The sequence below is a fragment of the Canis lupus genome, chromosome 9 (assembly GCF_003254725.2).
Source record: "Canis lupus dingo isolate Sandy chromosome 9, ASM325472v2, whole genome shotgun sequence".
Taxonomy (NCBI): Eukaryota; Metazoa; Chordata; class Mammalia; order Carnivora; family Canidae; genus Canis; species Canis lupus.
In genome coordinates this window covers 25,966,826-25,993,696 of record NC_064251.1, presented here as the reverse complement: position 1 = coordinate 25,993,696, position 26,871 = coordinate 25,966,826, and the positions used below count along the sequence as shown (strand labels likewise).

The following is a 26,871-nucleotide window of genomic DNA, read 5'->3' as shown; positions in this document are numbered from 1 at the left end:
CCCTCGAACCCCCAGCAGGAACAAACGGATGCTACCCTTACTAATCTCCTCCCTCCCCCATCTTTCAGGAAAAGAAAAGGAAAAAAGGAAAAGGGGAAAGAAAGTTCCTACGAGCCTAAGCAGCTTTAGAAAACTCCAGGGAACCTGGAAAATGCAAACCTCCTCGCCTCCCCCAGGCGTCCCCGCGCCCCCTCGCCGCCGCGCTCTCCCGCCCCGCGCCCCCCACCCCCACCCGCCCGGCCCGTCCTGCCCAGAACTCTCTTCCCGGCCCGTCCTTCCCCGCCCTTCCCGGCCGGGCCGGACATATGGAACCCATTTCGCTGGTGACATTGAAGAGCCGCCCGTGCGCCCGCCTTCCGCCGTGGCGCCCCCGGCGCTCCCCGCGCCTCGCAGTGCCCCCTGTCATTCGCCGCTCCTCCCGCCCGGCAGCTTGGCCCGCTCTCGCAGCCCCGGCCCGGCTGGGTGCCAGGCGCGCCCGGCCGCCCCGCAGCCCCACGCGGGCCCTCCGGCTTCTCCGGCCGGACCCCGCCCCCGCCTCCCGGCTGCGCCCCGAGCGCAGCCCCCGCGCGCGCCCCGCTGCCCTGCGGCCTCGAGGGCCGAACAAAGCCGGGGGCGGGGGCGGGGGCGGGGGCGGGGAGGGGGCGAGCGCTTCCGGGCCGCTCCCCGCGCCGCCCGCCGCTCCGGGGCTGCCCGGGTCTGCTCGGGCGGGATGCGGCGGGCTGCGGCCGGGGCGCCCCCGCTGGGGCCGAGGGACCCGGGCCTGGCAGTCGGCTCCCGCGCGCCCGCCGCTCCCGGTCGCCCGCGGCCTGCGCCCTAGCGCGAGTCCGCACAGGTAAGTGGGGGTGCGGAGCGGAGCGGCCCGGGTCCGGCTAGGGATGTGTGTGCGGAGGGGGAAGGCGGCGGGGGTGGTGGCCAAGACCTCAGCCCCCGGGGTCTCTCTCCTGGATCAGGAAAGAGGCTGGATCTGAATCGTGGAAGACAAAGCTGAGAGCACCTTTAAAGAGGCGGGTGGGTGCTGACGGGGGAGAGGGGTCCGGCTGTGCGGGGCAATGTGGAGGAATGTGGCGCTGTACCCCCGCCGGATGTGTGGGCCAGGACCGGATTACGGGATGGGGATGGGGGAGCTCTGTGGCTCTGGAAGGGTGTTGGAGGCTCTGGAGGGTTTTCCAGGGAGGAGTTGGAAGCTGTGCCTCGTGAAGGAAATGTGGGGGCATCTCCTGGGGTCGGGGGACAGCTGGGCCCTGCTCCTACAGTCCAGCTGCCACCATGGTGAGCCTTTTAGCACCTGGCGGGTTATTTGAAGCTGAAACTACAAGGGTTGCGGTGAGGCCGGGTGTTAAACTGAGAAGGTAGAAGGGGTGATTTATGGCTTCAGAGAAGCTATGTTTACTCCCAGACTGCTCTGGAAACCAAAAACCAAACAGAGCAGAGGCGGGAGGAGCCCCTCTCAGGAGTGGGAGGTGATGCCAGGTTCATTCACTGGGATTTATTTTCCCAGATGTGGGGAGATGGTGGGAACTGTCCCTTTGCAGGCGCAGGATGTGGTAGGTCTGTGTGATGTATAAGGAGAGTGTGCAAGCATGCACGTTGGAGGTGTGTTAGTGTACTGTGAGAGGACATTTGCACACAGGCACTCGGGCTGGGGTGTGTGGGGCACAGCATCGCTTTGTGAGTGGGCGTGAAGGGAGCTGGGAGGGTGGGAGGGAGGCTCAGTGTTCTCTGGTCCTGGGACTCTGTGTTATGGTAGCTCTGGATACACTTTGCTGCCCTGGGCCCTCACCTGGGGGTAGAGCCTGTTCTTGCTTTCCTCCCACAGCCACATGTAGCACAGTCCATTTGGTCTGGTCCCTGGCCCCTCCGTGCCATCTGCCCACGCGGCCTGATCTTCACTTTGAGCCTTTAACTTTGCCGTGGGAGACCAAGGAATTAGTAAGCATGGCTGCATGGGGAGGGGAGGAGAGATAGATGGTTTCACACTGGGCCTTGGCAGCCTTGGGTTCCACCATCACTGCTGAATTTACCCCCAAATCTCTGCTTGGGAAGGGGAAAGTGAGTACAAAGGGAAACAGAGCGAAGGAGCTATGCAGGATGGTGGGGGTGGGGAGGGAAATATTTTGACCCCAGATAGTTATTTCCTCAGGCCAACTGGTGGCTCTTGCATTTCTGTCTAGAAGCCTGGCTTTGCCTGGAAATTGTTTTGCATTAAATTTTCTCAGCCGCAGAATTATCTTTCCTCGCCTCCAGCTAAACTTGCATTTTTCCACCAGACACTTGGGCCCCGCACCAATGAAATCTGAGAGGAAGCGGCTGGGCCCTAAGTGGCCGTAATTTAATTGATTTTATCATAAATCATCAACTTGATGAAGAACCCGAGGTTTCAGTGAAGTAAATTGATATTAATGGGAGTTTCTTGAAATGCAAACTCGCTGCATTGTTGGGGCATCTTGAACTGGGGAGGTGGATTTCATGCGTCCCAAGAGCAGAGAGCCTGGACGTGGAGCCCGCACAGCATTAGGGGGTAGGGAAAGCAAGCTGTGAGGGGCAGCTGCAAGCAGACCCATTTCTGTGGGGGGGAGCAAAGCAAAGAATGGAACTTTGTTGGGGAGGGAGCAGAGCCTGACTCTGAGCCCTTCTGGCCATCTTGGGAATGCTGGTCTCCAACTAGGGGGAGGCAGTTGGGGAGGCTAGTAGGTGTGTGGGCAGAGTTGGGGGTCGGGTGAGAAGGCCAGACTGGTACAATGGGTGCATTGACTCCTGGTTAAAAATTGCCAGGTCAAAGCCTTCCTCTTCTAATTATACAAATTAATTATTTACTGCTCAGGTTGCTGTGTCCAAAAATAGCACTTTTGATTTGGTGATGGAGGTAGAGAACAACCTACCGTCCTCCCAAACACACACACACACACACACACACACACACAAGAGCAGTAAAAACTAGTGTATGAGCCTCTGTGGGGGCAAGGAGAACCAGGAGTGGGGTTGGTGCTCAGCAGTGGGGGTGTACACATTTAAATCCCAAGAAGAAATATGCTTTTGGCAGAGACAGTGCCCTTTATTGTCTAAATTCAGTTTATTACTACATATTGTCACTCATTTTCACATTAGCACACAGAGAACCACAAGCTGTCCGTCCACAAAGGGACCTTAGAGATCACTTTGCCCAATGCCTCCCCTCCACATATATGCTCTGGCTTTCCAGAGGGGACACTGAGGCCCAAGGAATTCACTGCTTCAGATCATATAGCCGATCTGGAACACCTAGCATCCAAGCCTCCTGACTGCTGAGCCTATTGCCAAGTATGACTTTAGACAAATCACTTCCTGGCTCCGAGCCTCAGTTTCCCTGCCTGTAACAGTGGCAGGGGTTGGAAACGACAGTGTCTGAGTTCTCCCTAGGTCCGACCTTGGGAAACTCTCTAGTGCTTGGGAGCAGCTCACTTGTGAGCTGGAATTCTGAGGGCGTCTGGGGATAGAAGTTACTGCATGGTTAATCTGCAATATACAGGGAGCAATATACACGCCCAGAGCAGTAGATAGTTACTCTTACTGGCTCTAGGAAATCTATGAGAATCTGGACCATTCCTCCTCTTGAAGGTGTTTTTTTTTTTTAAGATTTTATTTATTCATGAGAGACACAGAGAGAGGCAGAGAGGTAGGCAGAGGGAGAAGCATGCTCTCTGTGAGGAGCCTGATGTGGGACTCGATCCCAGGACCCCGGGATCTGAGCTGAAGGCAGCTGTTCAACCACTGGGCCACCCAGGCGTCTCATGAAGTTGTCTTTATTTTCTGCAGAGAAGCCCAGACTGAGAACAACTAAAATAGAAGTCAGTGAAGAAGGGCTAGCTAGCTGGGTTGGATTGGGATTGGCATTTGGAGGGGGAGGGCTAAGGAAAGGCGGGGGAGGGGGGTGTCCTCCCTCACAGAGCAAGGCGTTTCCCCAGCCAGGCACTGGGCTGAGGCTGGAGTTGTTCAAATTTCGGTTTTTGAAATTCTTCCTACTCCAGCCCAGGGACTGAAATGTGGTTTCAGAATTATTTGGATACTGTAATGGTAGGCCCCCACCTGTCCCCCAGTCTCACCCTGACCCCAGGGCCTTTGGGCCTTCTCTTTTGGGGGGAGGACACACACAGGGTGCTGCAGCATGTACAGGTGTCCTCCCAGGGCAGCCAAGACAGAAGGCCTATGAAGCAGATGGACCCCCCACCCTCTTCTTGTTCTTGTTTTCATCTCCTTTCCCAACTGGAAGTAGATAACAATTCTCAGAAGTTGCATGGTTGTGAGAGGGAGGTTTCTTGTAGGGTCAGGGATATGGGAGGCCACCAGGGGACCAAAGGTTTCCAGACTGCCTTGGGAAGTGTGGTCAGGTACAAGAGTTCTGGTGGAGAAGTGGGAAGAGAAGGGCACAACTTCATCTTTGGGGTTCCGGAAATGAGTCTCTGGTTTTGAGAGGAGGGGACACCCAAAGGGCTGGCAAGTCCAGACCCTGGCCCTATCCTATTCTAAGTCTGGGATTTTATATTTGGAGGCAATTCGGAAGGCCTTCCGCTGATTGGTCATTAATCCGGTGAGTTATTGTCTGCGAAACAGAGGTCACCGGGAGAGAGACATCCAATCTGTCAGGAGAGACCTGCCCAGTCACTGGCAGGCTGGGCCCCTGTTCGCCTCTTGCCCGCTGCTCCCTCGCCTCCCCAGCCACCCACCGCCTCCCCAAGCCGTCCCAGCCGCTGGGCTCCCTCTCGCCTCCACCGGTCTGCCCACCTTTGTCTCCACAACAGCCCGGGGCGTGGGGAGGGGGGCAGTCTGCCGTGTGCTGGGCGGGGGCTGAGCGCCTAGATGCGGCTGGCCCCGGATTCGGAACCGGCTCGCGCGCCCCCAAGGCGCCCGCCCGCCCGCCCCTGACTCCTGACTCGGCCCGCGCGGCTCCTGCGTCCGCCCCGCCGGCGCACCCGGGCGGCCTCCGCGGTCACCGAGCCACTTTGCGAACCCTCGTGGCTGCGCTGGTTTTTCTGCCTCCCTCTCGAGCCCCTCCACTTGGGGGGGGGGGTGAGGGGGAGAGAGCAGAGCTGCCGTTCATCTTCTCCAGCGGTGGCGGCCTCTGTCTTCTTTCGATCCCCCGCTTCCGCTGAGCCGGGTCTACACTGGTCTCCGCGCGCGCGGAGGCAAGGAATCTTCTCCTTCCCGCTTCCCCTTTGTTCCCTCCCGCCTGGGCATCTTAGGGGGGGTGGGGGTGGGAATCCGGATACCCAGAGCCAGCTTCATTAGCAATGTGATTTTACCACCGCCAGCTTTGAAATCTTTATTAACATTCAGGAAGAGATGGACATTCCGGGGCGTGTGTGGACTTCACACGACTCCGCTGAGGCCACAAAATTGGGCAGTGAAGCTGGGAAAGAGTGTGTGGGGGGGGGGGGGGCGGGCGGGGGGGCAAAGCCCAGAGAGGACCGGAAAGAAACGGATCTCTAATCGCCCGGCCACCTCCCCGCCCCACCACTCCCTTGGTCCCAGCTTCTCAGGGAGCCCTTGAAGTTGAGCTTGGGGCCAGATGCGGTCACCCCAAGGCTGGTATCAGAAATTTTCAAGGAGCCAGCCATTTTGTGATTATTGAGAGGAGGCTTTTCGTTTGCTCTTTGGTGGATTTTTTTTGGGAGAGGGGAAGAGGGAGACAGACCTGATCCCTCTAAGGCCTGGAAGGGTGGGCAGCCAGGAATGGCTCAGAGAGGTTTAAAGAGCTCCTTGTCCGCTGGTGCTGGGTACCGATTAGGAGTGGGGGAGGGAGGTGCTCTAGCGAGTGGGAGGGGGAAATATGCCCAGAAGGGGGCCATTTTTTCTCATTTTTACCTTTTTTATTGATTTCTGCCTTTGTTAGATTACCCTAAAGTCTCTGTCTTAATCTTTTCTCGGTTTTTCTTTTTCAATCTCCCCCTACACACACACACACACACACACACACACACACACACACACAAAGTAAGGTTGCCCAAATTTCTCTACTTGGGTCCAGGAAGAAATTGTTCCCTCCTCTCTCTGGTCTGCCCCTAGATCATGACTTCATGGTCAGGGGTGATAAACTCCTCCAGACCCCAGTCTTCCCTCACACCCCTCTAATGTCTCCTTCTCTGAGTTCCCTGGCCAAACTCCTCACTGCCCCGCCTTTGTCCCCTGAAGTCTGAAAGGTCTCCGCCTGCAGCAACAGCTCAGAGGAAACCTGCACCCTCCATGCTGCCTGCTTCACCATCCACCTCCCAGCCTCCCAGCCCCAGTCAGGGGCAACTGCCCAGCCAGAAACCTCCAAGGAAGGAAGAAAAAAGACCAGAAAGAAACCAGACTGGGATCGAATTGCCTCCCAACCAGTTCCAATGGGCTCTGTTCTCCAGAATTAGTAGGAAGCCCCTGCTCCTCCTACCTCTGCATTTGAGGGTGCGTGTCCTCTGAAATTTTTCTCCAGGTCAGCTTTCTGAATCTCCAGTCCTCCTTTTCACCCCCACCCCACTGTGCCCCAGCTCCTGGTGTCCCCAGAAAGGACCACAAAGAGTTGAGGACGCTCTGGGAGGGGAAGGGTCCATTGCTGTCTTTGGAGAGTTCCTCCGCCCTCCCTCAGCTCAGCTCCAGGCGGGGTCCTCCTGCAGCCCTGTCTCCCAGCCCTGTGCAGCTGGCAGGGTGCCCTCTGGGTTTCTTAATTCCTTGAGGCAATGCTGTGCAGCCCCATAGTGATCAGTTGTTTCTCTTCTCTCAATTTTGCAATGACCTTCTCCAGCTAGTGGTAGCAACAGCTAGGAGAGCTGGACGGTCTAAGGTACATTTTTGACTCTTAATTTTGTGGAGTAAGAGGAAAGACCCAAAGGTGCTCGTTCCCTTAAGCCTCCCTGGGCTGAGTCCCCAACACACCAGGCCCAAAGCTCCGGAGAAATCAACAGCGTAGGTCTAGAAATCTCAGGACAGGCTCTGTGCAGCCATGTACACAGGCAGCCGGTGATGGAGTTCTTTAAGGGTCTGGGCGTGAGTCATAACATTGGCTTGGGCTTGGGCATTTTCTTTTCCTAATACTACTAATAAAGAGAAAAATGGCTCCCACTATCTATCCTCACCACCACCCCCTTCCTTCAGCCACCAGCTCTCTAGGCAGGTGGCAGGGTCCTTGGTATATCACAGTGGGAAGCTCTGCATGTGGTTCTGTTGCTGGAGGGCAGGCAGTCCCACTCACCCCCTGTTCAGCAAGACCCTAAGAAACTGGCTGCTCCAGCCCAGGAAAACTGACTTAGCGGGATGGAAAGAAGTAGAAGCTGGAGGAGGCCGGGGTAACACTGCATGACAGTCATGAGAGTAGGACCCTTTCTCAGCCCAAAGCAGAGCTTTTTGAGTGGGGTGTGAGGAAAGCCCTGCCAGACACAGCCACCCTCTCCTGGAGAGGAGACAATAGCTGGAACCATCTCTCACCTTTGTTCTCCCAGTCCCATCTCTTCTGGTGCGTCCAGATGGGAGAAGGCAAAAGCCAAGAATTTTAACCAGGAGGTCACAGGGTAGTGGCTGGCTCTGCCTCTGTCTACTCCAAGTGAAGGGAACAAGTTTTCCAAGGTGCCTTTGTAGAAAGGAGAGACTATCTGCCTTCTTTTTTATCCCCTAAGTCCCGACTCAGCAGTTAAGCAGAGTTGCAAACACTCATGCTTTGGGAGATGTCCTGGTCCTCTTTTTGTCTCTCCTCCACCGGGAGTGGCTCTTCCCCACCCCCCCACCCCAAATCTGCAGACACCTACATTCTTGGCTCTTGGTTCCCTCCTACAGGCCTCCTTGCCTTTTCCTGCCCTTCTCAAACACACCCTAAGAAAAGTTTAGCTTTTGTAGTCCTCCATGGTTGTGCCAAGAGTCATAAATCATGCAGAGCTAAGAGAAACAAACAGGTTTGTTCTGAATAATAATAATAACTACCCTCCTTCTCTTCTGCCAGCACATTTAAGGTGAAGCCATTTTGGTAGTTCTTCTCACCTTCTTAGAAGTACAAATGTCCTTATCACCTATTAGCCCCTTCTGCCTAACCGGAGGTGAGAATCTTAACAGAAACTTCTCCGTGAAGTTCTTACAGCCTCTCTATTGCCAGCCGCGTCTGGAGCTCAAGCTAAACAGAGTGCTCCTTTTGTCACCCTCTCCTCAACCCCCCTTCTCCTGCAAGATGGTCTGGATTTTTAAAATAATCACTCACCGCTTGTTGTCTGTTCTCAAAAGGGGGGGGGTGTTTAAAAAAGAAAGGTCTGGCTGTCCCCCCTACCAGTTGGAAACTGGGACTGGAGATTTGTGGGGAGAGAGGAGGAATTGGGAGGGTGTGGGGGAAGAGAAGAAACAGACTGGGAGATTTGGAGGAGGGGGGAGCCAGGGCAAGAGGGCGGGAGACCCAGCCACTAGTCCCCGAGGAGTGAAACTACAAAAAAAAAAAAAAAAAAGCCCTAGCGAATGAACAGAGGGGCACCCAGCAGTCCCACCCCCAGGCACCTTGGGTGCCTTTGGCTAGGCCTCCCCACCTACTTCTCAGCACAATGGTTTACCAGGGGGGTGCGGGGGGGGGGGGGCTGTGAACTCCACTGGCTTTGCCTTGCCTGTGCTCCCTTCTTCCTCCCCGGCCAAAAATCTCAATTTAAAAATTTACCTGTTCTGGGAAAAAAAAAAAAAAAAAACAACAACAACAACCCAACCAACAAACAAAACCTCAAACAAAAATCTCTACCTTCTTTCCTTTCTCACTTTTTTTTGAAGGGGGGGGTTAAAAAAATTTCCCCCTCCCCCATCACCACCAACACCTTCCCTCCTTATCAGGCATCTAAGCTTGCTAAAGGGGGAGTGGTGGGGGTGTGTGTGAGCTTGTGTGTGTGTGAGTGTGTGTGTGTGTGTGTGTGTGTGTGTGTCTGTGTGGTTTTTTCCCTGTGCAAAAGCAGAGGCCATTGTTACGGAGAGTAGGGCGTACCAGTCTTGTAGGGCAACCACACTGTGGCGGCTTGGCCGAGCCGGAGCCCGGAGCCGGATTCTCAGCGAGCTGAGCCGCCCGAGCACCTTTCGGTCTTCTTCTATTTTTTTCCCCGCTCCCCCACCCCCTCCCTCCTGCGCACCCCGCTCCTAAGCCGAGTGAATTGAAGCGGACGCCGCGCGGCTCCTCCGGCCGCTCTGCCCCTCGGGCTCCCCAGCCGGGGTGGCTATTGGGGGGGGGCGACGCAGCTTTAAACAGTGGTCTTTTTTTCCTTTGCCTTCAAGGAGGGGAGATTTCTCGCCTGCCGCTCGCGCTGGGGCTCGATGTGAATATATATTATGTCTGCCTGTTCTCCCCTCGTCGGTGGCTAAGGTAAGCTGGACTGAAATAGGCTATCAGTTTGTGAATGGCGGAGAGTATGTCTCAATGATTTATGGCCCATATGACTCCAATCTCGGTTCAAGAAGAGTTCACAAGCTTTAAGCTTCCTTCCACGCAGCGACTCTCCTCTCTCTCTCTCTCTCTCTCTCTCTCCCTCCCTCCCCCTCCCTCCCTCCCTCTCTCTCTCTCTCTCTCTCTCTCTCTCTCTCTCCCTCTCTCCCTCTCCCTTCTTGCTTCTCTCCTTTTCTCCTCTCTTTTCTTTCAGCAGCCAGATCCAGGGCTGAATTTTTTCCCCCCGGCTGCTGAGAAGAGCTTAACCTTTCTCTCCTTTCCTTTCCTGTTCTTTTTTTTCTTCCTTCCACTATTTTTTTTTTTTTTAAGTCCTGGAAGGTGGCCTATCCCCTCTCTCCTGGCTTCCCCCGCTATTGTTACTCTCCCCGGCTCTTTTCAGGGGCGCGTCTGGACAGGTGGGGTTCTTGGGGTGGCTCACCGCCCTGCTCCAGCGAGACCCCGGGGGAAGCCCGGAGCCACCGTCTCCCTCCCTCCCTCTCTCCCGAGAAGCCATATGGAGCCTGGATTTTTCCAACATGGAGGCAAGGGAAATAGACATGTTTGGCTTAGTAGAGCTGCTCCCCACCCCCTCTCCTCCTGGATCCCTAGATCTCGGAGCCCCTCCACACCTTCGCCTCTTCTCACTGTCCCATCAGCCAGGCCTCTGCGCCCTGCTGCTGAACCAGGCCTGCCAAAGGCAACTCCCCGAGCGGAGTTGCTAAGGCGCCTTTTAATTCGGTTACCTCCAGCGCCCAAACTTGCTGCCCTCAGCCCGGTGTGCTTGGAACCTGCCGCTGCTAGCCGGCGAGGCGTCCTGGACGCTTCCTCTTCGGCTCCTTGGGCCAGCATAGCCGGTGGCCAGCCACCCCGGCAGCGGCCGAGACAGCCCGGAGGCGGCAGCCAGGGGCTAGCTCCATCCACAAACCTCCCGGCCCTTTCTCGCCGCTGGCGGAGTCTCCATTCTTTCCTGTTACGTCTCTGGCTTCTCCGATTCCCACACTCGCCTGCCTGGCCTCTGTCCTGCGATGGTGTGCAGGTTTATTGCAGGGTGAACGTCAGGAATTTCGGCCCCAGGCGTCTAGTCAGATTATTGCTTTATCATCATCATCATCATCATCATCATCATCATTACTGCTGTAACAATCATTTAGACTAAATAAAGCCAGGGCCCAGCCAGCCAACCCTTTCCAAGGTTTTTATTTCATTCTCTTCTCTATCTATTAATAACAAACTTAACTGATGCCTGTTAATTAATTCCCCCTTCATCCCGGGCTGCTCCGAAGCTAATTTTGGTTAAATCATCAGAGGCTAATGGTAATAATAATAAAGGGATTGGGTCAGCCTGGTCAATTGAACTCCAGTTCTCTTCCCTGGACGGACCTGCTGCTTTACCGACCCATGTGTATTTCCCAGAAATAAATTCTTCCCAGAAACCAATCGGAACTCAGGGCTACCCGGGCTCCCTTTTGAGTGTAAATCTGTGCCATTAAGAAGGGGATTTATGTGTGGGAGGGACTTCCCTCACCTGCACTCCTTTTATTTTCCTATTTTGAGTTTTCTTTGGAGTTGACCAGCTGTGCTGAATGAGATTTAAGTAGACCAAACTCACATGTCAGAAGAGAGGGTCACTCTGGAGGTTTTATGAAATGCGATGGTGAGAGATGCGGGAAGACAGGGAGGAAAAAATGCAGTCAGAAGTTTTAGAGAAATACACAAAATCCTATGACAGCTCACAGCTTTATTCTTTTTGTATCATTTTAAAAGTCTGCATTAAAATAATGATTTTTTTTTTGCCTTGGAAAACTTCAGCAAGCAAGGTACTCTGTTTCCAACCCAGAAAATAATATTGTTCTGATTGCTCTGTTGACTTTCTTTTTTTTCTGCCTTGGGGAAAGATGTTCTCATTCAGGAAGCACTTTCGTATCTCTTGATAGAAAAGTCCAGCCGTTATCCAGTTTCTCTCTTTTTTTCTTTTCTTTTCTTTTCTTTTCTTTCTTTTCTTTCTTCTTTCTTTCTTTCTTTCTTTCTTTTCTTTCTTTCTTTCTTCTTTCTTTTAGAAATGAAAGGAAACAGACTGTCAAGGAAAGGATAGGGAAAAAAATTAGGTCTGATGAAAAAAATGGAGTGGGGAAAGACCTGGGCCAAATGGTCACTGCACCAACCAGTCGGGCCAGGGAAATGGAAACAATCCTGCTCCATCTGGAGGCCCCATGGGGGCTGCTAGCTGCTGGGTCCCAGCCTTGGCTGAGCAAAGACTCAGATGGAAAGTGGTGGTACCTGCAGCAGAGCCATGGAGGACGCTTAGTTCTGCTGGCTCCTGGAGGCTAAAAATCTTCTGGAAGTTTCTAGGTCAGGCTGATGCTGTCCTCGTGAGGTGGGAGGGGAGAGAGAGGGTTCCTCACAGGAGAAGGTTCCCTGCTCAACTTGGTTCTCCTTTCTGTCCCCTCGGAGATCCTCTGTTTTTTGGGTTTTTTTTTTTCCTCCAGGCTAGACTGCTTGGGTAAGAAACCTAGATGGACACGGAGCGAGGCAAAGACAGGAGACAGGAGGCCTCTCAGCTCAGAGGACGGTGTTGGTGATGCTTTTATTTTGGAGTCTCCTAGTTCCCCCCTCCTTGAGCCACCCAGTCCCAGAGTTAGTGGTGGAGGGGTGGGTAGGGAGGGGGAGGAGGAGAGCTCAGGAGATGGCACTAAGTCACTAGTGAAGCCCTGGCCTTCGCTGTAGGAAGATTCAATACTTAGGCAGTCCCCAAAGGAGTAGAGTCCTTATTTTTGAAGTGGAAATAAAAACTGGTGGGCTTTTTCTTTAAAATTAAAATAAGAAATAAGCAAAATCCATTTCAGGTCAGGGAAGTGGCCTCAGCATCTGCTTTGAAGATGTTGGGGTGGGGGAGAAGAAGAAACCCTATTGATGTCAGTTCCCTTTTCAGCTCCTAAGATGGATTCGAGCCCCAGTCCTCTTCTCCCCCTTGTGTCTCTTCTCTCACCCCGCAGGTCAGCCGCTCCCAACGGACTCGGGAGGAGGGGGGCAGAGAGGGGAGGGGGGGTCCGGCGCCTCACGTGACCCCCGCGGGTGCCAATGTCCGGTCGTGAGGGTATCAGGCTCTTGCAAGTTGCCACCCACTGCCCGGGCCTCGCCCAGCGATGCAGAAAGCCACCTACTACGACAACGCCGCGGCAGCACTCTTCGGAGGCTATTCCTCGTACCCTGGCAGCAATGGCTTCGGCTACGACGGTCCCCCCCAACCCCCCTTCCAGGCCGCCACGCACCTGGAGGGCGATTACCAGCGCTCGGCGTGCTCGCTGCAGTCCCTGGGCAACGCCGCCCCGCAGGCCAAGAGCAAGGAGCTCAACGGTAGCTGCATGAGGCCCGGCCTGGCCCCCGAGCCCCTGCCGGCCCCGCCCGGCTCACCCCCGCCCAGCGCCGCACCTACCAGTACCACTAGCAACAGCAGTAATGGGGGCGGGCCCGGCAAAAGCGGCACCCCCAAGTGCGTTCCGGGCTCCAACTCCACCCTCACCAAACAGATATTCCCCTGGATGAAAGAGTCAAGGCAAACGTCCAAGCTGAAAAACAGCTCCCCCGGCACAGGTACCAGCTCTCTGCCTTCCTCCTCGTCAGCTTTTGTCAGAGCCAGGAATGTCACTGTTATTCTAGCACCCGGCCCCTAGGCGCCCAGGCGGCGGCCTGGGAACAATGTCAGGTGGCAGCTGCGGCAGCAGCGCTTTTCCCGCCCCCCCACCCCACCTGATGACCCCTGACCCGCCAACACCCTCTCCTTCCAGCCATCCTCCACCTGAGCTCCAGAAAGCCAGGTGCTCGCTCGGCCTCAGCCCTCTGCAAGGCCGCAGAGCCACGAGACACTGCCCGTAGACGCAGAGTCGTCAACGATTGATTATTATTAAGTATGATTACTGTGGGTATTAATCACAATCGCTCGGGCGGCCCCGGGGTCTCGGCCTCCAGGCAAAGCAGCCTCTTCGAGCCACACTTCGGCGCCCTAACCACCCACCGAATGTCCAGATTCCCCCAGGGGATCTCCTTGGCCGCCCACCTTGTCCACAGGACCCGGCGGGAAGTGTGTGTGTGTGTGCGTGTGTGTGTGTTGGGGCGCGGCGGGGGGAGGTCTTCCCAGAAGCTGGAACTGGGGATAGGGGGGAGAGAGCGTGCGCGAGAAAATCCAGCTCTAAATAAATGGCCATGCGGCTCTGTCTGCGTGACATGATCAAATTTTCATAAGCTGGGGCAGCAAGAGGAGAACAGGTCTCTTAATAAATGCCACTATTATAGAGTGTCCGCTAATGCGACGGGCGTTGGGGGGGGGGGGTGAGGAGGAGGCGGGGACGGGAAGGGGAGGGCGGCGGGGGCTCCGAGTCCAGGCCTGGATTTATTAAGAAACCATGCATTCAATTTCGGCGTGTTCAGTAATTATCTTTTATTTCATTTTGTCCCCTTCCCACCCCTCCCCCTCGGATCCAGCGGAGGGCTGCGGCGGCGGCGGCGGCGGCGGCGGCGGTGGCGGCGGCGGTGGCAGCGGCGGCGGCGGGGGCGGCGGCGGCGGCGGCGGGGGAGGGGACAAGAGCCCCCCGGGGTCGGCGGCGTCCAAGCGCGCGCGGACGGCGTACACGAGCGCGCAGCTGGTGGAGCTGGAGAAGGAGTTCCACTTCAACCGCTACCTGTGCCGGCCGCGCCGCGTGGAGATGGCCAACCTGCTGAACCTCAGCGAGCGGCAGATCAAGATCTGGTTCCAGAACCGGCGCATGAAGTACAAGAAGGACCAGAAGGCCAAGGGCCTGGCCTCGTCGTCCGGGGGCCCCTCTCCCGCCGGCAGCCCCCCGCAGCCCATGCAGTCCACGGCCGGCTTCATGAACGCCTTGCACTCCATGACCCCCAGCTACGAGAGCCCGTCCCCGCCCGCCTTCGGCAAAGCCCACCAGAATGCCTACGCGCTGCCCTCCAACTACCAGCCCCCTCTCAAAGGCTGCGGCGCCCCGCAGAAGTACCCCCCGACCCCGGCGCCCGATTACGAGCCCCACGTCCTCCAAGCCAATGGAGGCGCCTACGGGACGCCCACCATGCAGGGCAGCCCAGTGTACGTGGGCGGGGGCGGCTACGCGGATCCGCTGCCGCCCCCTGCCGGCCCCTCCCTCTACGGCCTCAACCACCTTTCCCACCACCCCTCGGGGAACCTGGACTACAATGGGGCGCCCCCTATGGCTCCTAACCAGCACCACGGACCCTGCGATCCCCACCCTACCTACACAGACCTCTCCTCTCACCACGCGCCTCCTCCTCAGGGTAGAATCCAAGAAGCGCCCAAATTAACACACCTGTGATGGGAGAGGGAGGGCGGAGGGGCGAGGTCATGGGGTGGGTGAGAGCCAGGAGGGGTGCGAGGACCCGCGGAGCTCTGGGAGGGCAGCCCAGAGATCCGAAGGATGAGCCCGAGCCCTCCCACCCCCACCCCCGCCCCCGCCAGAGGTGATAGCCACGATTCCTGGAAGAACAGGCCTGGAGCTCCTCTCCCAACCCCTGGCCTGAGAAGTTGCTTTTTACGGGCCTTCAGTCCTTGCTCCATCTGCCTGCCAACCCATTGGAGAAGAATCCACAGCGGACTGTGGAGATGACCCCATCAGCCCTAGGCCTCCAGCAATACCCAGTTGGAATGCCATGCTCCCCAGTGGAGTGGAGGAAGAGGAGATAGGGAAACAAGGCAGAGAAGCACATTTTAAAAAACAGACAAGATGGCTAAGCCATCACCAACCAACTTACCTTCCATCTTTGTGGGTAATTCCTCCAAATCTTGATTTTTTTTCTTTCTTGCAATTCTCCTTTAAAATTAAAAAAAAAAAAAGGCATTTCAAAACCAAGGGCACAAAGCAAATTCCCCTCCCCTTTCCACGAAGCCTCAAGTTTCTTCCCATCTATTTGAGGTTCTTGGGCATTCCCTCCATTGCTAATCCCATATTTTCTGCTTTAGGACTTTAATATCTGTACCCCAGCCGCCCCCATCTTTTACAGTTTTCAGAGGGCTCAGGGATGGTGAGAGATCCTGAAAGTCAGAGCTGTCTATATTATAAATATATATTTTTTTCTTTTATGGAAACTGGGAGGCCAGAGCAGGCAAGATGTCAGGACTGCAGGTTTGCCCATTCTGCTGCCTCCCGTCTCAGCTCCAGGACCATCCCCCTCTCTCCACAAAAAAGTCGGCGACACGAGGTTCTACACTTTTCTTTTCTTCTGTTGCTCTCTTGACTTAACGTGAAAACAGGGTATATTTTAACAAACTGTCTGTCCCGGCCAGGGGCTGCAGCTGGGCCTGTGTGCCTTGCTCAGCCCCCTGACAGGACACTTTTGTTGCACTTAGAGTTTACATTTTAATGGATATAAAAACAACTGTGAGAGATGCTTGGGCCTTCAGGAGTCCAGCATCGCTCAAAAAGTGTGTGTTCTAGTGAACATTTTCATATATATTTATTGGTTATAGCCTGTTAAAATATTTTCTTTTTTGTATTATTTATCCCCCTACATTATGTATTTATATGAGGGAAAAAATGAAAAATTGTACTTTTCTAGTATTTACTTGTTATAAAGGACGTTGTGTTTCCTGTCATGTAAAACCAGCTATTTTAGTTATTGTACTCTAGAAAAGAGCTGTAGATTTATGTTAAACGCGTACTGATGAGCAATTGTAATTAGTTCTAAAAGGCATGAACTCAGCTCCTATTGTCACTGTATAGTCCTGAATTTGTAGAATTAGAGTTAATTCCCTCTTGGAACTTTCTTTGTTCTTCCGTACTTTTTTCCTTACTTGAAAGGGTTGTCTGTCAAACCAATTCTTGAATAAACTTTCTGTTATCAATTTTATCTTGTCCTGGTGGTCCAATTTAGATAGCGGAGTGAGGCTGGTGTCTGCCAGATTTCCCCCAAGGAAAGAGAAGGACAGTGAAGACCTTATCCTGGCTTTTTTGTGTGGGTGGCTCAGGCCCCTATCTCCACCGCCCCCCCCACCCCTTGTCAGGCCTCAGGCCTGGAATGTTCTGCTAACTTCTTTAGCTAAAATTTAAGTAACAAGTTGCAGGGGTGGGGGTGGGGGAGGAGGACCCTTAGGTGCTCTCTTTAGGTCTTTCTGTTTGGCTTCCTTGCCTCTCAGTTTTTCTCATTGACCTTTTGTCTTCTTGCTCCTTTGGCCACAACTTCCTGGCCTCCCTCACCCAACAACAACAACAACAACAACAACAGGAGCAGCAGCAACAACGACAACAACAACAAAATCTGGCCGTGTACTGCTCCTTCCAAGCACCCTAAACTTCCCAGTTCTCTTCCGGAGCTACAAAGAAGTCGTCACGTGACCCGAAGCCCAACCACCATTGGGTCTAAAATGAAAACAAAGGAAAATAATTTAAAAAAAAAATCTGAGGCCTAGACTTCTCAGGTCAAACCTTAAAACTAAAGTGAAATTAAATCACTAAATAAAACTCGGGGCGGAGGGAGAGGAGGTGCCTTTGATTGCCCTGCCCAGGAAAGGGGAGGAGGGGGGAAGCGGTTGGATCCAAGCGTAAATAAAATGGTCCCCAGGCTAATGTGCAGCTCCACGATCCTTGGGAAAACTTCATTTCTTAGTCGTGGTTCCATAAAAGTTTTATCACGTTGGAGCGAGGATAGAGAGGGTCTGTCAAAGATGAAATGTCACCACCGCGTCGCTGGAGCCGATAAGAGCGAAGCGACAGGGCGGCTGAAATATGGAGCTAATTCGTTGAAAGAGAAGCGATGGCTGCGCTGAAGAGTTGCATAATTCTAATTGTAAGCGATGCGCCCGCATTGCTTAATTAGGAGCATATATTTGGTGGTAGTGATGGGGGGGCAGTGTCAGTGAGAATCGTTCCAGGCCCTCAGCCTTAAAGCGAGGGCTGATTTACATTTTTATGTTGCATCCTGGCAGTCCAAGGTTAGTAATTACAGTCTTTATGCAACAATAAATAACAATAAAAAAGCAACCTGAATTCTACACCCTCCCCCCCACCACCACCACCAAGTAGGATTTTTAACTGGACTGGGCTCATCCAAGCAGCAAGCAATTTAGCATCGGGTCAGGCTATAATTTAAAGGCATAAGAGCGTGCAAAGTTTGATTGGGATCAAATAACGCTCAAGGGTTTTTCTTTCTTTCTGTCTTTCCCTCTTCCTCTTCCCTGAATAACATTTTCTGAATGATGTAACTAGATGAAGCGCCATGTTTGGCTCTGGGGGTGGAGTGGATTGATTATTTATCTAGCAGGAGAGAGGCAGGCCAAGAGAAGGAATTTAGCTTGAGTTTGAAAAAAAAAAAAGGAGCTTTGGCTGGAAGCTGGAATTGCAAACGAAAAATAAGGGCCCACTTGGCCTGGTGTCCTCTAGCCTTCTTCCTGTGAGATTCCAGGCGCTGGCTCAGCAGCCAAAGTCGTGGGGGTAAATATCTCTGCTGTAAGACTCCCAGCACAACAGGAGGCGGGGAAGCGGTGTCCCTGGGAAGGAGGGCTCCCTTGGCCCCTTTTAACGCCCAACTTTTCTGCTGTTCTCTAATCTGGCCGTAAAATCTGTCAGCGGGGTTAGAGAGCCGTATTTCCTGCAGGGACAGTCTGGGCCGGGGGTGATGCCGAGAGAAGCAGGCGCTCCACCCTGCAGCCAGCTGGAGAGGCGGTGGAAGGAACGTCCACGGCTTCTCGAGGGGGTGGCCGGAGGGAGAATCCTCTTTTAGGCCTCGCTGCACAACTTTCAGATGACTTCTACTCGGATTCTTCTGTGCCCATCCCCCCCTCCTCCACCACCCTCCTCCCCGCACACCCCCACCCCCACCCCCACCCCAAGGGCAAAAACTGCCTTCTTTGGAGCGGAGCTGGACGCTGCGGTCTCAGGCCAGTTTGCCCAGTTCAGAGCATCCTTCTCTTTGCTGAGCCCTCCAGAGGCGTCCACCCCCTGTCCCTGCAGCCTGCCACCTACAAATCCCCTTTCTCCCTCCTGGCTCTCCTCTGGCCTTCGAGAATACTCACCGCCACCCACGCGGACGAATACTCACCGCCACCCACGCGACTGTTACAGTGACACAAAGTTTCTAGTTCCAGCGGCCGGCTCATCTGCCATTTCTCTGCTCACCAGCCTTCTCTGGGCCCGGCCGCCGAGAGGGGGAGGGGGAGGGGAGGCCGGAGCCGTGGGAGTTCTCCAGACAAACTTTCCACCCAACTCAGCGGCCTTCCCTCTGTCCCCATTTCCCATCTGTTTCCCCGCTCTCGCAGAATCACCTTTCTCTTTGGCTATCACCCCCCACCCCCAGGCCTTTTAAAGGGATGTGGAATTTAGGCTGTTCCCTCCGCTTTCCCAAAGAGCCAAATTCTTTGATGCCATCGGAGGGAGCTGTCAGGGGGCTAAGATTGATCGCCTCATCTCCTCTCCGTCCCTCTGACCCACTTATTTAAAAATCTTCCCCCAGATCGACTTTTCATTTTCTGCTTTTGAGATCTGGTTTCCCACCAATGGCTTGGGGCCCGGAGTCTTGCGTTCCCTCTCTCCAGTAAATTACAGCACTCCCTAAAGTTCAGACTATCTTGATCCCCTTGAAATAAATAAATTAAAAAGAAATCTCCCCCAGGGGCCAGAAATGGAATATTATCTCCTTAGTCAGTGTTTTCACCCCCTCCATGCCCAGAGAATTTTTTCTTGCCAGGGATTTTTTTTTTTTAAATTTTAACTAGCACACTGGCAAAAATAGGAGAGGGGGGATACTCTTTGTCCTGGGAGGGAACTCAAAGTTAAATCCGACTACCTTCGTTCTGGTTCCTGTCCCTGGATATAGACACGGATACTTGACTTGAAGCTCTGAATGGGAGCAGATGCACCTTATGCCCTGTCAGTTGTGGGGTGTCAGAAAAGAGTGTGACAATGACTCCAGGTGAGAAAGGCAGGTGGACATGGGGCAAGGGCAGTGCTGCAAATGCTGGAGCTGAGACCACACAGCTATGGCGGCCAGAGGCCCAAAAGGGCCCCTCACCATCTATCTCACTCCTCTGTGTCAGCCTGGGAGTGCCTGTCGATTTTCTGAGATTTATCTGTTGCTTTTGGGGGGTGGGAAGGGGATCCTGGTGCTGGTGATTGTAAATCTCTTCTCTTCCTTATTGCACCTTAACACTGACCTTTCCCAAAGGATGGGAGCCTCTTTCTACTTACTACCTCTTCCTCCCACGTTGAGATCCTTAGTCAGCCTTCTTTCTTTTTTCTTGTTTTAGTGGGGGAGGGGTGGGGAAGAAAATGCTGCTGGCGTTGTGAAGAAAGCATTAATGTATTCTATTACAAATATTTGGAAAAGAGGAAGACTTTTCCTTTAGATTCTCTTGTTTCCCAGCTTTTGGAACCTCCCATCCTCTGAAGGGGATGAGAGAAAGGTTCCTTTAGTTTTTCTGGAGAAAGGGAGGCATTGGGGAGAGGGAGTATAGGACTTGGGGCTCACAGAGTCCAGGTCGTGGTCCTCTAGAGTTTTTGAATCAATTAAAGCAAATAATGCTCTCTGTTTTCCACCAGGCCCAGACAAGCGATTGGCCGAGGCCAGTCCCGTGACCATGAATTCCCTGCAATTTCGCCGGAGTCCTGGGTTTAATAGAGAGAGTCCCCATACGCTTGTATTTATCAGCAATATACAATTATAAAGGCCCAAAATTTAAAAAAAAAAAAAAAGAGAGAGAGAGAGGGAGAGGGAGAGAGAGAGAGAAAGAGCACGAAATCTCCCCCTCCCAAAATCGCTCCATCACATAAACCTGGGGGGGGCAGGAGGGGGGGTCCCTTCCGATCCTCCCTCCTGACGCCCCCCCCAGCAGGCCCCCTCCCCCACCATTGAAAGCCATGAATTTTGAATTTGAGAGGGAGATTGGGTTTATAAACAGCCAGCCATCGCTCGCCGAGTGTCTGACTTCCTTCCCCGCTGTCTTGGAGACATTTCAAACTTCATCAATCAAGGAGTCGACATTAATTCCTCCTCCTCCTCCTTTCGAGCAAACCTTCCCCAGCCTCCAGCCCGGCACCTCCACCCTTCAGAGACCCGGGAGCCAAAAGCGAGCCGAAGATGGGCCCGCTCTGCCGCCGCCGCCGCTCCCCGCCGCCCCCTTGGTCCCCGAGTTCCCCTGGATGAAAGAGAAGAAATCCGCCAAGAAACCCAGCCAATCCGCCTCGTCTCCCCCAGCCGCCTCCTCCGTTTCGGCCTCCGGGGTCGGCTCGCCAGCAGGTCGGTGAGCGGGGTAGGGGTGGGGCGAGGGGCAGCGAGAAGAGAGGGGGAGAAAGAGGATGGGGAGGTAGAAAGGCTGTCGAGCCTGTTGGGGATCCTTGCCCCATCGATTTCAGGGACAAGGAAGGGAAATGTACTGCTGGGGTTCAGGCCTGACCGCTGCCAGCATTTCTCTCTTTTCTCTCTCTTTCTTTCTTTCTTTCTTTCTTTCTTTCTTTCTTTCTTTCTTTCTTTCTTTCTTTCTTTCTTTCTTTCTTTCTTCTTTCTTTTTCTTTCCTTCTTCTTTTCCCCCACTCTAGCAGATTTTGGAAGCTGGTTGGGGAAGAGCTTTTTCTCTGCTAGAAGAAAAGGGCTTGATGTAGGTTTTCACCTTTATCTGTGTGGAGGAATGAAAGTGGTGTTGCTGGGGTTGCATTTGGGGGCGAGAAACCATTCGGTCCCATCTCCCACGGCTCTGAAAGAGGGAATGTGAAAGCTAGGGAGGAAAGGAGGTGAGGGGTAGTCTTAGTGAACCCTCTCTCTGGGTTGAGCTTGAAAGTGCCGAATTGAGGGGTTCACTCCAAGGACTCGGAAGAGAGGCTCTGAAGTGGGGGGGGAGGGCAAGGGGGAGCCGCTCCCTACCCCCTGCGTGGCCCGTGGGCGGCTCTCTGAAAGCTGTGCCCTGACCCCCGGCCGGTCCGCCGGCGAGAGCGGGACAGCAAAGAACGCAGAAGCTAAGAGAGCCAACCCTTGGGGGGTGGGCGGGAAGGAGGGGGCTACTGCTGATACTGTTTTTGGCGGACGGGGTGGTCTTCACTTCAGCTGAACGCGGTTGGGCCGAGGGACACAGCCCGCCCTGACGCCCAGCCCGCTTTCCCCGCAGATGGCCCGGGCCCGCCGGAGGCCGCCGGCGGCGGGGCGCGCAGGCTGCGCACTGCTTACACCAACACGCAACTGCTGGAGCTGGAGAAGGAATTCCACTTTAACAAGTATCTGTGCCGGCCGCGCCGCGTCGAGATCGCGGCCCTGCTGGACCTCACCGAGAGGCAGGTCAAAGTGTGGTTCCAGAACCGGCGCATGAAGCACAAGCGGCAGACGCAGCACCGAGAGCCGCCCGACGGGGAGCCGGCCTGCCCGGGGGCCCTGGAGGACAGCGGCGAGCCCGCCGAAGAGCCTGCGGCCGGCCCGGGTCGGCCCTCCGCCTCGCGGCCAGCGCGGGAAGCCTGCTGCCACCCGGCCGAGGTCGCGCCGGCCCCCCCGGGCCCCCCGCCCCCGACCGCTTCCGGGGGGGGCGCCTCGCGCGCGGCCGCGGGGTTGGAGCCCGAGCCGTTGCCGGAAGATGCCTTCCCGGAGCGCCAGGATTCTCCTTTCCTGCCCGACCTCAACTTCTTCGCGGTCGACTCCTGTCTCCAGCTGTCCGGAGGCCTCTCCCCCAGCCTGCAGGGCTCGCTCGACAGCCCGGTTCCCTTTTCCGAGGAAGAGCTGGACTTCTTCACCAGCACCCTCTGTGCCATCGACCTGCAGTTCCCTTAACCTAGGTCCTCCTCCCGGCCCCTTGACGCCGTCTCCCTCGGCCCGGCTGCTGGAAAACCCGAGGACCCCCTCTCACCCCCCCCCCAAGTCGTTTAGACCTTCTTTATGTGTTTTGCAAAAATTCAGGTATTATTGAGTTAGCGCTTAATCCATTTCCTTTCTCCTCTCTCTAAAACATGGGGCACTCGGGCGTCTTTTTAGAATCACACAAGAAAATTCCGTTTGCTAGACTCCTTCCAACGAAATCTCAGGAATAATTAAACTCTAGGGGGGCTTTCTTAAAAAAGAAATAGAGGAACTTGTTTTCCTCTCTTTTTTTTTAAGTTTTAGGCCGTAGATTATTTATTAAAATTCTTTAATAATAGGAAAAGGGGAAAGTATTTATTGTACATTATTTTCATAGATTAAATAAATGTCTTTATCATACGAACAAGAGTGTTTGTGTTGGGACCCAGCAGCCCCTTTCCCTGCATCCCCCACCCCAAGGCCGCCGTCACTCCTCGCGCGACCCCGGGCCGGCTCAGTCCGGGTGGTACAAAAGTAACCTATTTGGCCACCGCCGCCCGGGCGCGCAGTTCGGGAGCAGTCGGGCATCTGCCGGGAGCTCCGTCACCTCCACACCCTCTAACAGCCGGCCTTTGGCCCTGCGCTGGTGTTCCCGGGCCTCTGCCTAGAAATAAAGGTGGGCGGGTGGGGGGAGAAGGTGCAGACGTGCGTGCGGGGAGAGCAGGCCTTGGCGACGGGCTTCGGGGGTCGTGGCAGGGGACGCAGAGGGGTGTAGCCGAATTTGGGGGGACCCTAGGGTTTCCCGGGTTTCTCGCTTCGGTGCCCCAGCGGGGTGCAAGCCAAAGGCTTTCTCCGGGACGCAGGAAGCCCGGGGACGCCGGGCCTGGCCAAGGCGTCGGGGGGGAGGGGGGTCGCGGGTTTTCTCGGGCAGCAGGTTCCAGGCGGGCAGGAGCGGAGCGGGGCGGGGCGGCGGGGGGGACAGTGCGGCCGCTCGGGGGCTCGGGGGCTCGGGGGCCGGAGCGCGTCCCAGCAGCGGCGGAGCGGCCAGCCGGGGGACAGAGGCCCGGGCGGTGTCGGGAGGCGCTGGGCCTGCGGGGGCGGGAAGGAGGAGCGAGGAGAGAGCGGGAGCGCGACGGGGAAGCGGGGAAGATGCTCAAAATGGCGCTGGGGCCGGGCTGCGGGGAGGGCGAGGGAAGAGCCTGGGCGGCCATGACGGCCGCTCCGGGATGCTCGGTCCCCGCGCGCGTCTTCGCCTTTCCGGGTCTTTCGGGCGCCGCCGAAGAAAGGGAGCCGGGAGCCTCCTTGTAGGTTTTGTTTTATGAAAAAAAAAAAACAAAAAACAAACAAACAAAAAAAACAGGAGGCGAGGTGGACGTGGAGCCCGCGCGGGGCGGGCGGGCAGGCGGGCAGGCCCGGCTCGGCCTCGCGGGGTCTGCCTCGCGACCCCCCGCCCTGCGCCCCGAAGCCCGCCCGCCCGCCGCCCGCGCGCTCCCCGAATGCGGGCCTGCGGGTCTTCCAGCAGCTTCCTCCGCCCGCTCAACCCCGTCTCCTTTCCCCTCCGCACCCTGCCCCGCTCCTTGCAGACCCGGTACGCGGGAAGCCGAGGATCGATCTACCCCGTCTGCCTTCTGGTTCGTTCCCGGGAACGCGGAGATTTAAAGGGCCCTGGAAAGCCATCCATCCTCCTTAGGTTTACTTAATATTTCTCTGGCTCAGAAACAGACACCGCGGGGCTACCTCCCTAGCAGATGCTGCCGTTCTTGAAGAGCAGTTGATTTCCTGGGCCTCCCAGACTTTCCCCTGGACCAGCAGGACGGGGGCTCCGAGTACCAGGCACCGAGAGGCAACAACTGTCAGGAAGAGCCCGGGAGCCACACGGGTCATGACACAGAGGGCTAGACGGGCTCTCCCATATTTTTTTTAAACTGATCCCTCAGTGTGGGAAGTGCACACATCCCATTCAGCCCGAATTCAATCCCTTAAACTGTCTTAATATAGAATTCATCTCCTGCATTAAATAATCTTATGTCATGTTAAGTTGCACTTATTTCTTTCATAAATTAATATAGAACAATTAGATGTGTTATTATAATAATATCATGTATCTTATTAGTTTATTTTGTCTCATAAAATATATAGGTATGAAATAAATTCAATATATTAAAGTAATAATACACAGCTTATTGGCTTGTGTATTTATTTTCCCCATAAATAAGCGAACATACAATATATTAAAAGCACACTATACATCTCATTGGGCTGTGTGTTTATTTCTCCATAAAATATGCCGGTAGGCAGTGCTTAACTTCTTAAAAATCCCAGCACATAGCCATCTCTACACCAACAAAATGAAACAGACATTTCAGCTGGGGCTTTGATTTCTATGGACAGCCAAACTAGATAATTTGGTCTAATTAAAAATGCTCTTTCAGCTATAGCAGGTTGTTACAAAGATCAAGAATACCAGAAGGATCTTGCTAATTGCCCACCTTCCAGCTTTCTTTAGTCAGATGGAGAGCACCCTTCATCAATGCCAAAAATACAGGATCTGCTCTGCTGGAGAGAATTCACATCCTGGGATCATGGCTTGGTCTGCAACATTTTGGGGCCTCTGAGGCTTCAGTTTCTTTAAGAGCTTTACTGTTCCCTGGACCAGCAGCATCAGCACTACCTGTGAGCTAGCTAGAAATGCAGAATCTTAGGCCCCACTTTAAGTCTACTGGATCAAAATCTCAATTTAGCAGATCTCCAAGTAATTTATATGCACATTAAAGTTTGAGCAGCACCACTAGATCATAGTGCCACCTTGCTTCCTGCCTTCCTCCCGTGCTTAAGACTTTTTGAACTGCTTTACCTGGCTGTTCCCTTCCCATCCTCCCCAACCCAAACTAGTGGCCCAAAGAACAGGGAATGCCTGCCTGAGGCTGCACCAGTCCTGATTCCTCCCTGCCAAAGTGACTGGCAGGCCAGGACGGTCCAGCCAAAGGCTCCATCTACTTGTTCACATCTAGGCACTTTGTATCCTGAGGGTGGGAAGCAATGAATCCAGGAAATCAGGAATATTTCCAGCATTTCCCTTGGTTGATTATTAGAGAGGAGTTGGAACTCCTTTTACAGGCAATACACAAACCTTTCTGTCTCTCCTTTTCCACATTCACAAAACTCACCATCTCTGATGCACCACAGCAGAATAAAGAGACAATGCATTTCCAGAAGGAAAGGACTCCTGTTTTCAATCTCCCCACCGAGTTTCAAAATCAAAGGAATGCCTGGCAATTTGGGATTCATAAAGGACTGGTATTCAGGATGCTTGTGTTCCAAATCATCCAAGCTCCTTTTCCTTGTTTCATCTCTGTTTAGCCTGAGTTTTCCCAGCTGGTTTTGGAGAAGGAAGAAGAAGAGGGAGGGGGTTTTCAGATAAGGCAGCAGCACCCCCCCAACACCCCACCACCACCTCCCCTGATGGTAAGCTGATGGCAATGCCAGGCAGCTGCACTTACTTATTCCATTCTGATTGGGGCAAGGCTCCTCTTGGGTCAGGACCAAGTGTGAGTGGTCTGTAGCACAGACTGGTTATAAATTGGCTGTGGTTGGAGTGGGAAGGTTTCAGTGCAGTCCCAAAAGCTGCTGGTCAGTCTGCTCTGCTCTTGGTGAGTCATTTTTTTAAGAAGAATGGCTCATTAATATTATGGTGAAAGCAAAGGACCATTAGATTGAGGAATTATTTGCCATCATGATAACCTTGAGTCATTAAAAAAAAAAATTAACTGATGACAGGGCAAGTCCTTCCCCTTTCCAGACCTCAGTTTCTCCATCTGTAAAATAAATGGAAGAACTAATGCCTCTCATAACCTCGATCGATATATGCCCAAAGTATATTTTTCCTTTTTTTTAAAGATTTTATTTATTTATTCATGAGAGAGAGAGAGAGGCAGAGACATAGACAGAGGGAGAAGCAGGCTCCATGCGGGGAGCTGGATGTGGGACTCAATCCAGGATCCCAGAATCACTCCCTGAGCTGAAGGTAGACGGCACAACCACTGAGCCATCCAGGCGTCTCTGCCCAAAGTATATTTGTTAGTCCTCACAGACGATGTATTAAATATTTAGTATGGCTGGCGTCATATGCTTTTAAGTGGAGATTGTGACTTTTGATGTTTGACAACAACCCACCTCCCCAAGTATCTGGTAGAGCCATTTTAACAAATTTTAATTTGTATCTTTATACCCACCATTATGCCCCCAATCATTATTTAAACTAGCAGGGAAAGAAATCTTTTCAACAAACATGTCATTGGGTGTAGTGTTATGTGCCAGGTATTCAACAGAGATGGGTATTCAGAAATGTCCTAACCAAGTTTTCCTCTGACATTCATCTTTTGTCACCTTTCCAACATTTGGTTATGTTTCTTCTTGTTTCAAAAATGGTAGAGCATTTTACACAAGAAGAATCACCAAACTGCTTTGACATGGTGTACTAGACCTTAAAAAGTACCCTGTAGTCAGGTTTTGTCTAGTTGCTGGGGCATCAGAGTGTAGGCACAAATTCCGAGTCTCCCTAAATAGCCCTGCTAAATTCCCCTGCCCACCTTTTCCCTAAGTTTCTGACAAGCATTTTGTGGTCTTCTGTGCATCTTCCTGAAAGTGTCCTCGTCAAATACATGTCCTTGGTTTGCAGAAAGTGGCCTCTAGCCCCTAAGTCATCTCCTCTACCTGCTATGGCT

General features: G+C 53.9%; 2 protein-coding genes and 2 long non-coding RNA genes across 15 annotated transcripts in view; 2 read left to right on the top strand and 2 right to left on the bottom strand.

The window, feature by feature from the left end:
- The window catches only part of HOXB3 (homeobox B3), a 56,632-nt gene extending 40,383 nt beyond the window's left edge, over window positions 1–16,249 (top strand). For 5 of the 12 annotated variants that reach the window (XM_035721477.2, XM_035721476.2, XM_035721478.2 and 2 more), the window contains 3 exons: window positions 9,235–9,322; window positions 12,376–12,973; window positions 13,862–16,249. In XM_035721477.2, coding sequence (XP_035577370.2) covers window positions 12,526–12,973; window positions 13,862–14,718 — 1,305 coding nt within the window. In that variant the 5' untranslated portion in view covers window positions 9,235–9,322; window positions 12,376–12,525 and the 3' untranslated portion in view covers window positions 14,719–16,249. Of the gene's footprint in view, window positions 1–5,824; window positions 6,418–8,438; window positions 9,043–9,234; window positions 9,323–11,868; window positions 12,974–13,861 lie in introns of those variants that run through there. The other 7 variants (XM_035721481.2, XM_025440216.3, XR_004819112.2 and 4 more) reach the window with 6 other exon arrangements.
- On the bottom strand, window positions 13,985–18,950 carry LOC112655235 (uncharacterized). Its single transcript, XR_003133593.3, has 4 exons — window positions 18,437–18,950; window positions 15,155–15,213; window positions 14,650–14,712; window positions 13,985–14,123 (listed from the first exon to the last, which is right to left on the bottom strand). It is a non-coding gene; the product is annotated as an uncharacterized LOC112655235 (long non-coding RNA).
- Window positions 18,951–19,147: 197 nt separating this feature from the next.
- On the top strand, window positions 19,148–22,574 carry HOXB2 (homeobox B2). The gene is made up of 3 exons (XM_025440227.3): window positions 19,148–19,306; window positions 19,933–20,629; window positions 21,492–22,574. Exons 2-3 carry the CDS (start codon window positions 20,251–20,253, stop codon window positions 22,139–22,141), a joined length of 1,029 nt encoding a protein of 342 aa, XP_025296012.1. The 5' UTR covers window positions 19,148–19,306; window positions 19,933–20,250; the 3' UTR covers window positions 22,142–22,574.
- A 16-nt stretch (window positions 22,575–22,590) lies between these two features.
- On the bottom strand, window positions 22,591–25,926 carry LOC112655236 (uncharacterized). The gene is made up of 3 exons (XR_003133594.3): window positions 25,648–25,926; window positions 25,315–25,522; window positions 22,591–23,448 (listed from the first exon to the last, which is right to left on the bottom strand). It is a non-coding gene; the product is annotated as an uncharacterized LOC112655236 (long non-coding RNA).
- Between the last annotated feature and the right edge of the window lie 945 nt (window positions 25,927–26,871).